The sequence below is a fragment of the Cryptomeria japonica genome, chromosome 2 (genome assembly GCF_030272615.1).
Source record: "Cryptomeria japonica chromosome 2, Sugi_1.0, whole genome shotgun sequence".
In the NCBI taxonomy this organism is placed as follows: domain Eukaryota; kingdom Viridiplantae; phylum Streptophyta; class Pinopsida; order Cupressales; family Cupressaceae; genus Cryptomeria; species Cryptomeria japonica.
Genome location: NC_081406.1, coordinates 178828595 through 178841342, shown reverse-complemented (window position 1 = coordinate 178841342; position 12748 = coordinate 178828595). Strand labels below are relative to the sequence as shown.

Here is a 12748-nt window from a genome sequence, read left to right as displayed (position 1 = left end):
GATCTTGTAGGACTATATAAATTAAGAAAAATGCTCGGCCTCAAAGTCATTCTCACCAAAATACCCAAAGAAATTAAGGTCATAAATCTCATAGCACTTCACAACATTCAAAAAACCTCATGACTAAGCAAGAAAGAAGGAGACTAGAAAATTTTATTATTTTTGAGTTATTAAAAAGAGCTATGCAAATTGTTTTTAACTAGTTTTAAAGAAAAGACAATTTCACATTAGGTTCATCAAAATGTGGAGGAGGAAAATCAAACCACTACAAAGGATGGTCAAACCCAACAAGGACTCAATATCATTCTCTCCACTTGAAGGAAATCTTTGATATTCTATAACCTTTAATTTTTCCCACTAGGATGGTAGAGTTTGTAGAACTACATGATACTAGTGTGTAAAACTATTTTTATCATAGAGGTTAAAACCATATGCTATCAGTACCACTTAGATAATATTTTACACTCTATCTATGATGTATGTGTAGCTCAAGGATGATAGTACAATGTGGAAGAAACATGTACATGTGAGGTTCAAGAATTTGTACTAGAAGGTGTAAAATAATGAAAACTATTAAATTGATGTATACGCATTTTGTATTTATTATTCTATCTTCAATCCCTTTACAGAGGAATATTTATTCTTCCTTTATATCTATCGGTGGTGCCCCTTCACCAAGGGTCACCACTCTTTAAAGTTGGTTTCCAATAATTTATATTATTATTAATAATATAATATATTTATAATATAATTATATTATCACATAATAATATAATAAATATATAATATAATTATATCATCATATAATAACATATTTATATTATCTCTCAATAATAATATTATCACAAGAAATATAATTATATTATATTATCACAATATTATCACAACCTATATGTTGTTGATGTTGGCTTGAAGGAATCCGATCATAGCATCAACACTCTCTCTTAGACGATTAGGATGATTAGGCCACTTACACATTTGTCTTCCTCAGGATGGAAGTGATGACCAATAGTTCCAATCTTCAACACTCCCTCTCATCTAGGGAGGATACTTCCAGTTGCACAAGACATATCACCTCATTGAGATGACCAACACAATGACTATACTCATGAGCAAGAAAGAAGCTTATCACCTCATTGTGATATCACATCACCTCATCGTGATGTTTGACCATAATGGCTACATACATATGTGGAAAGGAAATATATCACCTCACGTGATATCAATCATTATAGCTTATCCATAGATATCACTTCACGTGATATCCACCATTATGGTTTATTCACAGATATCACCTCACGTGATATCAACCATTATGACATATCCATAGACATCACCTCATGTGATATCCACCTTTATGGTTTATCCATAGTTATCACCTCACGTGATATCAACCATTATGACATATCCATAGACATCACCTCACGTGATATCCACCATTATGGTTTATCCATAGATATCACCTTACGTGATATCAACCATTATGGCATATCCATAGATATCACTTCCCTTGATATCCACCATTATGGTTTATCCATAGATATCACCTCACATGATATCAAACATTATTGTGAGATCATCACCTCACAATGATTGTGAGATGTACAAGTGTTCATCATTGTGAGATTGTCACCTCACAATGATATTGACCATGGCTCATCCAAAGGATAAACACATAAGTACAAGAAAATCATCATAGACTCTCTCACGTGATGTTGTCATGGTGTCACACACATGACATCCACCATGAACCATATCAGAGGGTGGAGATAAGGGATTTCACTTTAAGTCTCTCTCAAAGAGAAATGCATTAACAAGAGTTTATACTTTAAACATCTTTTTAAAGATAAGAATACATACATACATATGTATACATATACACATATGTATATATATGTGTATATATATATACATGTGTGTGTATATATATGTATACATATTTATATATGTATATATGTATATATATATATATACATAGCTAGGGCTTCATTCTCCACCATACCGAGCTTACCTCAAAAGTACACAACTTTATTCTGGAGAGAGGCTTGGTGAGAATGTTTGTCATGTGCTCATCAGTACTAATGTATCTCGACTAAATAGCATTCCTTTCTGCCATGTATCTATGATGCTGAGACTCAATCTCAGCTAGGGCTTCATTCTCCACCATACCGAGCATACCTCAAAAGTACACAACTTTATTATGAAGAGAGGCTTGGTGAGAATGTTTAGCGTGTGCTCATCAGTACCAATGTATCTCAACTGAATAGCGTTCCTTTCCACCATGTCTCTAACATAGTGATTCTTGATCTCCACATGTTTTGATCTATCATAAAATGGATGGTTGGAATCTGCATAACTCCAAGATCACCAAGTATCATGAAACTCCATCCTATGAATCAAAGTCCTCTGACTACTATAATTTCATGATCACTAGAGAAACCATATCAGCCTGGTCTATTCTCTCTAAACCAAAATGACCAAGATCCTCAGAAGTCAATTGAAGCACATCCTCTAGCTCTTCCCTTTGTCACGAAAGCATGCACTGCTCACCTGGTCCCAATGATGGAATATATCTTACTCCAAGAGACTCTCACCATCTGATATGATCCACATTGAGTAGCCAATGAAGTAATCTATGGTCAATCAAGGGTAATATCGATCTCTGCACAATAGATGAATGCAATGGAGCCACCAAAGATAAAAAAATTTGTGATCGATGAAGAGCCATGCAAAATAACATGGTGTCTCCTTGAATAGAATGGATAGAGATAATAATTATAGCATGTAAATACTCATTCTACCTTGTAAAATTGAATCCCATTTATATCACTATTCTTGACGCCTCTCATGGGATGGTAAAGTGACTTGAAATGTATATTAGTATCTGCTTTACCAGAAGTGTTAAGTGTTTCAGTCCAACATAAAACTCACAATCGATATAAACACGATGACCAACACCAACCAAACGCCTCATCACAAGGAGAACTCATGACACATAGGAATTAATCTTGACTCAGAAAATGAACATCATTCAACAAGGAGTCGCACCAAGATAGATAGAGAACATGTCATTGGAAAAAACTCCAATCACAGAGGAAAACTTTATCATGCTCCATGCCGCAAAAAAATAACATACCATGATGGTTCCTCAAAATATATGACCAAAAGAAAATCATATTTCCATGTAACTAGAGAAATGATGCTCATAGAGTTTCCCCAATTGCAGAGATGACCACAAACTAACTACTCATGAAAACCATAGTCCATGAAATAATGAATAAGCTCCCACACGATGTGTTTAGGATGGCTCTTTAAATCCAATATCAACACAATAAAGAAAACTCAATTCCATCGAACAAGGATGCATGATAACTAGAACATTTCCAAATAAGGGTTGTGCTTTGATTCGAAGTCCTATGATACTAAAGGAATTGTGATGGATGAAGAACATAGGTACATGTCTAACACTTGAAGCTGTGCAAATAACTCTTGCCACACAAACCTGAATACTAACACCAAGTATTCTTATAAAATATATTCTTCAGCAAAGACAATCACTCTCAGATGATATATCGCTTGGCACCATAGAATCGGTTTTATCCAATAAAATCCGCAATACATAATCAGTCAGTCTAATAATATTAATCACCAATATTGAAAGATGAGTAGATATACCAAAACACTATAGACTTCACAAATTTCTCTTTGAAGTTTGAATGTGAACTCCATCATTAATTAGGGCCTTTCTCGGGTTTCTTACCCGCTCTGATACCATCTTAAATTGATGTATACACATTATATTTATATTATTCTATCTTCAATCCCTTTAAAGAGGAATATGTATTCTTCCTTTATACCTATCAGTGGTGCCCCTTCACCAAGGGTCACTAGCCTTCCAAGTTGGTCTCCAATAATTATATTATTAATAATAATATAATAACTATTATATTATCATATAATATAAAAATTATACAATATAATTATAATATAATTATATTATCACATAATCATATAATTATATTATCACAACCTTTATATTATCGATGTCGGTCTGAAGGAATCTGACCAATAGCATCAACACTCCCTCTTAGTCTATTAGGCCAATTAGGCCACTTACATATTTGTCTTCCTCAGGCCGAAAGTGATGACCGATGCTGTCAATCTTCAATGAAAAATTTCCCACTCTTCTATAAATGTTAAAAAGATTGGAAACTAAAAACTTAAAGTCAGAAAAGGATTGATTACATGATAAGAAATAGGAAGAAATACTTATAAACAATTCAACAAATGAATCCTCTACCATATACCATTTTCTTCCTTGCTAAAACTGCACACATACGATGAATGGAGAAATGTTGGGGTGAATGTGATCAAAATTTTTTCACAATCAAACCCTCATTAAGGAGAAATATTATTTCAACACTGGAAACTAAGAGCTTACTGGGGGGTGAGAGGAAAATATAGAATTCCCAAGTTGATGAAGGTTCATTGTGAAAGGAAATGGAAGAAATTGATGAAGGTGAATGTAAAAAACTTGTGAGAGATCACGAGCATAAGTACAAAGACAAAGTTGTGAATCTAATAGAATGCAAAAGGAGATCCAAAGAGAGAAAACTAAAGAAAAAATAGCAAGATAAAAGGACTGGAAATCATCCCAACTTTGATTGGATTTGAAAGAGGTGTTACACTTCAAAAATTAGTAGGTTAATATCTTAATGGCCACCTTTAGCTGCAATTATTCATGGATGAAAGTGAAACACATGGATGCCTTCATGGTGTGCAAGTGTTCATGATCGATTCGAACAAAATGATAAGGATGATAGTATAAATAATGGAAAAGTGGGCTAGATAAGATGGTGAGGTGGAAGCTTGATCATTGTCTTCAATTCAACTAAGGTGAAGGCATTATGAAACATGAAATTGCATGGGGTGCAATTTACAATGCTATAATGTTTGAATAATATAATTCAAGGTAATTGCACGCAATACATTTAAACACGTATATTTAAGACAATATTCTTATTACCCCTTTAAGCATAAAAATTTAATAAATTTTCAGACATGAATGTTGTGAAGAAAAATATGAGTCAAGTTCATTATACTTTTTCCCTTCTTTCATGATAAAAATTATAAAAGGCTAATTAAATTTCCAAAATTCATTGATAATATTCCTTAAATATTTTTGAGGCATTATTTAATTGTAATCTCTCATATTTTTCAATTGAATTGTAACAAAACAATTCATAGGTCAAATAATGATCAAGGATTTTTTATAATTAATATAGACTTAAAGCCCATTACACAAAATTACTCTAGTTTTAAGAATTAGGAATAAAATATGAATCAAAACAACTAGTCAAGGTGAAAAGAATAACCTAATCTTGATCTTCTTACAATTTGAATTTCCATCCCTTCCGACCTGGGTTGATGGAAATGCATTGGGCCCTAGCCCCTATTTTATGGTTCCATCCCCTGCTCTATAGTTTGGTTGCAATTTACTATAAGTGTACGACCCCCTCCACTATATTTTATCATTGACATCTCATTATCCTCTCCTACTAACATTGTTTCTTTCCCCCTCTCTATCAAGGTTTCTTTGGTGGACCCTTGTATACCTCCTAATTGTGTTGGGTCTCCTTTAGTTTCTCTATCTAATGGGGCTTTGAATAGTGCCTTTTCTCCTGGATCTTTTGCTAATATTATCTAAGGTCCTACTTCTAAAGGTTGTATTTTGGGTAAGGCTTTCCCTTTTCCTACACATTATATAAGGTCCCTCTTCTTTGTGCTAGTTCTACTCTTGTTGTGCAATTGGGGCAAGTTGTGCTTGACCAAGTCTTACATTTAGTGTAGGAGTTTGATTTGCAGGTTCAACCATTTTTGGTCTTATCTCCCAAATCCCCACTCTTGAATTTCTAGAAAACTTGGTCACACTTGATTAAGGGTAGGTTTGAGATTTACCCTTTAGCTAAAGGGTTTTTCATTGTTAGTATTTACTCCTATAAGGTTAGACATGCTATTCTTGATGATGGTGTCTAGATGTGATTTACACCCCATTTTGATGTGACGTAGGTCCCCTTCTTTTAATCCTTTGTAGGAGGTAATATATTTAACACCTATTTAGGTGATATTACCTTATCCCTGCTTATATTTTTAGCATTCTAATGAATATGAAGTCACTAGTAATGCTATTAATCATTTCTTGAAGGTTGACATATCCTATAAAAATTTATGCAAACTTCTTATGCTTGTGTTTTGGTGAAATTTTATTTGTCAAAGGACTTTTGTACAAAGGTTTTCTTATAGTTTAATAACTAGTATTGGACCTATATTATTAATAATGAAGGTATACCTTTTTGTTGTAAGAATTATTTTTCTATTAGGCACTTGACATTTGATTGTTCCTTTGACTCTCATAAGAGGTCTTCTTCAACCTAGTGGAAGAAATATCTTCTTAAGCATCTTAATATGTACCTTGATGTTTTTTCTCACAAGTTTGATGATTTAGAGTGGAAAATCCTCTTCTTGTTCATTGTAAATCTCTTACTATGACTAAAAATTTTGTTTGATCTTCAATTTCTAAGCTTCTCACCAAGTTTATTTTGTCTCCTCATCCTTCAAATGATGATGTAAAATGTAATAGATATTTTGAGGAGGTTTTAATTTCTATGGTCCTATTGAATTAGATTTTAGTTCTGAAGTTGTCTTGGATAGTTGTTCATAGGAGAAAAAAGGACCTTCATAAGTTAAACTCTCCTCCACATCCAAATCATTTGGATGCAAAGTCTTGTAATTCTATTTTAGGCTTTGGTTAGTCCTTATGTTTCACCTTATTTTTCTATTTTAATGATCTTGTTCTATTTTATCTTTGTTTTCTGAGTATGTTATTTATCCACTCTTGTTCCTATCTCTATACAAGGTTTTGAGCCCTTTCAAAACCCTACTTACCTTAATAAATAAAATAAAATAAAAACATTTTCAAGGTTGAAGAGGCCAATTCTAATAGGAACCCATGAAATTTACTACATAAAAAATAGATTCTAGATTAATGAAAATCATTTTAATGATGTTGAGGTAGATGAAATGGAAGCTAATGATGATAATTTAGAACACGAAAATAAAGTCAAGATATAAAAAATATTGAATATAATTCTATGTGTTCTTCTCCTTCGATGAGTCTAATATTTTTATTCCATGACAATGAGATGTTTTAGGGAAAGGTTGTCCTAACTATTGAGGATAGGTGGATACAGTATTTGGCCATAATTATTTTTTTGTCTAAAGAGAAAGCAATGATATATGTGGCAAATAAGAAGTAACTCTATACCAAAAGTCATCATAAAAGGCCTAACTAGAATACCCTATTATGATTAATCATATATGTGTGTCCTACTAGAAACTAATAATCTACTGAAGTAGAGGTTCTATTTCGGAGTGATGATATGGAGATAGGAAAGAACATCAATATTGAATGCACATTATTATGCTAACATTGAAAATAGGCAAAAATTAAGGGGCTCTAGCAATAAATGAACATGCTAAGTGTTGTGTGTATTGATCCTAGGTATCACTAATGTGTTATCTTGGCAAGAAAGAATTGAATTCAAAGGAATTGTAAGTTACGAGTAGAGCATGTGGTTGCAATGTGTATTATGCTTGAAAGTTCATTAGCTTGTAGAAAGACAAAACTAACATCATATGCACATTCCAAGCTTCTTTTAAAAAATAAACGGAATGTCACTTAATACTTTATGGCATGTCATCTTACTAACTGAGTTTGAACAAAAATAATACAAATTTCATGTTATATAATCTAATATAAATGTCAAAGACATTTTTTTTGAAGATACATAATCTAATCATGTGTGTATTTAGCTTTCGTATATTACCAATGCTCATAACCTCCATCTATATATAGAAGTCCTAACTGAGTTACTCTTCACATTAATTCCTCATAAATTGGAGTACCTATTAGAGGCTACTTCTCCATACATTCTCTCAATGGCTAACGAGGATATTCTTCCAATCGATGTTTCGGGGGACGTGGGTACAAGAATCCTGAGTGTGGATGGAGGAGTCCGGGGTCTTATCCCTGTGCAATTACTCAAATTCTTAGAGCAACAGTTGCAGGTATATATAAATTCTTTCACAATTTATATAGTTTTAGTTGCACAAATCTATTACAGAAATGCTTCGTTTTTTCTCAGAAATTGGATGGGGAAGATGCCAGACTAGCAGATTATTTCAATATAATGGCAGGTACCAGCACTGGAGGTCTCATCACCACAATGTTAGCTACTCCAGACCCGAATGACCACAAATACAAGCGTCATTTTAGTACCCAGAAAATTGAAGATTTCTACTTGAAGAATGCGAGTTCCATAGGAAGTGATCGTAATATTTGTTATATTTACGCAAAAATTCTCGTCATTGGACTTGTAGCAAATGGAATATTTTTCACGGCATTTTCGGTCCCAAATTCACTGGCAAACATCTGGTCGATATCTTAAAACAAGAGAAATTTCACGAAACACGTCTTGCTGAAACGGTAACTAACCTAGTGATACCCACCTTCGATATCAAGACGCAGTTTCCCACGATTTTCGCCAGCCATGAGGTATTTATTGTATTTAATAGGATGATTTTAAATTATTTAATCATGCAAATGAGCTATAGACAAAGATTCTTAATACATTATAATATATGCAGGCGAAAGTAGATCCGCTGAAGAATCCAAATCTTATGGACGTATGCCTCTCCACAACTGCACCTCCTACCAATTTTCCATCTCACCAGTTTACTACAAAGTCCAGCAATGGGGAAACCAGAGTTTTTAACTTAGTAGATGGAGGAGTAGCAGCCAACAATCCTGTAATGCTTGTATTATGATTATGGGTTATGCTTATATTTTTGTATGACATGAATATATTCTTCGATAATGCAGACCTTGATAGCAATGAATCTAGTCACTCGAGCAGTTCATCGGGATCCAAGAATCGAAGACAAGAAGGTATTTAATTTAATTTTGATACTATTTGTTTCAATTTAGAGTAAACATCTAATCTGTACACAACCAAATGTCTGTACAGCTCATATAAAATGAAAGCTCAATGTCGGGAAACATTAAGCGCAAATATGTAACCCTAGTTTTTCTATTTGCAGAAACACATTGACCACTTTATTGGGCTTTCTCTTGGAACGGGATTAGAAGACGGTATTGAATGGGATGCAAAAAAGGCTGCGACATGGGGAAGCTTGAAGTGGATTGCTCACGATGGAAGAACACCTCTGATAGAATCCATCATGAATGCAAGTTCAGACATGGTCAACATTCATACAGTTTTGATGCTCCATCATTGCAAAGAAAATTATCTTAGAATCCAGGTCTTTTTTTATGACTTCGATTACTTTTTTTTGAAATGAGAAAATTTCTAGATCTATAATTCTATAGACCCTATTTCTGCTTTAATTTTCTGTATGGCTAAGATATGTGGGTTCATACTGTAGGAATGGCAATTAAAAGGAAGTGAAGCAAAGATGGATCTCAGTACAGAAGAAAACCTGAGGAACCTTGTGAAGAAAGGGCAGGAGTTGTAGGATAAGCCTGTTAGAACTTTGGATATAGAGACTGGACGTCCTGAGATAGTGTATGTCTTAGTACTCTGACTTTTCCCTGTATTTCCATATTCTAGTTTTGTAGCGCGTTTAATGTCACCATAAGTTTTCTTACTGTATTATTTCAACTTGGCAGAATGGGTGAAGGACTCTCTATGGATAAGAAGTTGAGGGATAAGAAGCGTGCATCTTCTTCACATTCTAAGAATGGGCATTCGAATGCCCATAGTGGTGGAATAAAGATCTAAACTTTTCTTTCCCATTCCAATCACTCCTTAGGTTAGAATATCATGTATAGTTGTTATTAATAAAACTGATCAGGGTGTTGGTGGGCTGACACATCTGATTTATGTAGTGGCAAACACCGTACATTAAGATTGGGCTGCATCCTATCAGTCCTCTCAATATATATTTGTAAAAGATTTCTCTCAGTGTTTTTTAATCGAATGTTGTTGTCCATCATTTTCATTTAAATATTTATTACAAACTTTCGCCATTTTCTTAGAGCATAATTATTATCTTTCACTTCTTCTCTGTTCAATCGAACTGCATTTAAGTGGAAGAGATTTCCGACCTGTGTTTTTCGAATTCTTCAAAGAATTGTTCATGTCTTTTTTAAAATTATTGTTTTTCAATTGTGATTGGCTTTTAGATTTGACGCTTTATGAGTTTTCAAATTTAGGGTATCGTACGATTATTTTTTTCCACATCTAAGCTTGACAAAAAAAATAAAATAGTGATTTGTCCTAATTATTATTATTTTATGATTGAATAATGATTTGTCATAATTATTGGAGTAGGTGTATTATCTTGTACCATTATTAAGTTATGTTCATTTATATTATATTAATTAACTTCATGAAACATTGACATATGCAACAGTCATGATCTATCTTATTTTGATTTTCTATCATTGGGATAATAGTTGAGTCACAAGCATGGGATGATTTTTCTTCTTTTTGTGCCAAGTCAAATAGAAACATAACAAATGGTTGACTGTAACCAATTAAAATTAACCACATCATTGCTTATTTGCCTTTGTTAATGTTTAATTCAAAATTTTGTTTCATTAATGACTTAGCTAAAGATTTATTATCCTACAATTATAAATTTAAAATAACCAATTCCAATATAATGTTTTGGAATCTAACACAACTTCTTTAAGCCTCAACAGATTTAAGGTCATGACTCATCATTTTTTGAATCTATGCAATTGGGATAATACCGAAGACATCTGTATCCATTGATTCTTGCAATCATACCATTAAAAAAATTAGAAATATGACACATAATAAGACTCAAAGTAATAGTGTTCAACTTTATTATATAATCTTGTTAAATTGAGAGAATATCTAATGATTTGGATTTGATTTTTTGAGATTTATAGTGAAAAATATTGGTCAAGGAATTAAGTAAAGCTTTTGAAAAATCAACATCCATCATGACATGAAAAAAGGCGTGGAAAAAGTTTGTAGAAGTCATGTCCACATTCAAGAGATGACCAAAAGTGCTTTTGATCACCTCAAAAGTAGATTTACATGAGCATTGTAGAGGAAGATAAGGAAATCTTACCTAAACATGGGTAACATCAATATACTAACTTAAGGGGTTGAATGAGGGATACCAAGGATGAATCATGAGAGGATGCAAATCCTACATGTAGTCTCCAATAGCTAATAAAGCTACTCTATCATCAAGATAATCAAAACAAACCAATCAAAAATATCCAACACAAGGGTCGATCTATTTCTCATATATTGATTAGTGTAGGTCAAGGAGAGAATCCATAGATAGATAAAATTCTTATTTAAGCTCTTACTCATGAAGAAACCATTGTTGTGATCATTTCTTGTTTTAAAACTATCACAAAAGGTGTCCTGTCACATTTTTTCTCAATCATAATTTTTTTAATTATTTGTCTCATTAGTTAATTTTCTAAAGATGTACTATACCATGATTATAAAGGTAAAATGTGTCATGAGGAAGTAATAATTATGTTTATATAATATTACTTAACTTTGTCAAATATTAACATAATCAATGGTTACTATTTATCTTGTTTTAAATGTATGACATCAAGATAATAGCTAAGGAATAACATAAAAAGTGATTCTCCCACCTACCAAGGGAAGACAAATAGAATCATGACACATAGTAGAGCACATAAGATAGTTTATGTATTTTATCATTTAAATTTTAAATCCTAGAATATGTCTAGTGATCAAAATTTGATGTATATGAGATCCATTGTGATAGTACATTTATTAAGGAGTAAGGTGTAGAGAATTTCACTTAAAAAAAGAGAGAATCAACACATAAGATGATATTTCACTAATAAAAAAAATGTATTGAGATCTAGATTGAGATGAGGTTAATACAAATGTAAAAATTCATTGCTTGTAAAGCCAAAGGAAGGAGATGGGAGAACATAGGATGTGAACATGTGTTTCAAGAGGATGCAAGGGTAAGTATAAGACAACTACCATTAGCTACCTACAACCATTTAATGTGGCCTAAAACATTAAATGATAAATGCCTAAGTTGGACTTATGCATGAGTAAATAATATTTACTCCAACACCCACCCTAAAGTACAACTTAGGGAGAATAATAATTATGCAAAATGTACCATGATATGATGATGGGTCCTCACAACTATACCATGTAAGGTATCCATGTAAAACTTGTCTCTTACAAATAGAGGAAAGAGAAAAACTCTGTGGGATAAAAATCCTTTCCAAAAGGAAGAACATGAAGGACTAAGAAGACTCCAAAATAAATGTCCCAAAACAAGAACATGAAGAGTGTCATTGATGCATGAAGAAGCTATATACAACTACCAAAAGATGATTGATAAAATTTTGTAGCTGAAGAACCTTCTCTCAAATAATATTATGATTATGATTAAGTATACAACGATTTACATGAGTCCCCCAAATGACACTATTCAGAAAATGATCAACAAATGTAAAAGTTTTATCAATCAAAGTTACAAATGGCACATGAATCTGCATAAGTGATCCCCTATACTCAACTGATGAAGTTGCATGAGTGATCTCATCATCACTACTCAACTAATGCAAGTTGAAAATATAGGTGCAATAGTTTGAAGAACCATGATCAAATCAACTGAATAA

The 12748-nt window shown here is 32.8% G+C and overlaps 1 protein-coding gene across 1 annotated transcript; it reads left to right on the top strand.

Moving 5' to 3' along the window:
• The first annotated feature begins 7998 nt into the window (after positions 1-7998).
• Positions 7999-9860, top strand: LOC131051973 (patatin-like protein 2). The gene is made up of 8 exons (XM_057986572.1): positions 7999-8127; positions 8205-8287; positions 8440-8614; positions 8707-8877; positions 8942-9007; positions 9160-9381; positions 9505-9590; positions 9749-9860. Exons 1-8 carry the CDS (start codon positions 7999-8001, stop codon positions 9858-9860), a joined length of 1044 nt encoding a protein of 347 aa, XP_057842555.1.
• The last annotated feature ends 2888 nt before the right edge of the window (positions 9861-12748 follow it).

Excerpts from the sequence above, each read along its gene's own strand:
- LOC131051973 (XM_057986572.1), top strand. The coding sequence starts at position 7,999 with ATGGCTAACGAGGATATTCTTCCAATCGATGTTTCGGGGGACGTGGGT. Across the intron at positions 8,615-8,706 it reads CGATTTTCGCCAGCCATGAG|GCGAAAGTAGATCCGCTGAA; the intron begins GTATTTATTGTA and ends TAATATATGCAG. Across the intron at positions 8,878-8,941 it reads CCAACAATCCTGTAATGCTT|ACCTTGATAGCAATGAATCT; the intron begins GTATTATGATTA and ends TCGATAATGCAG.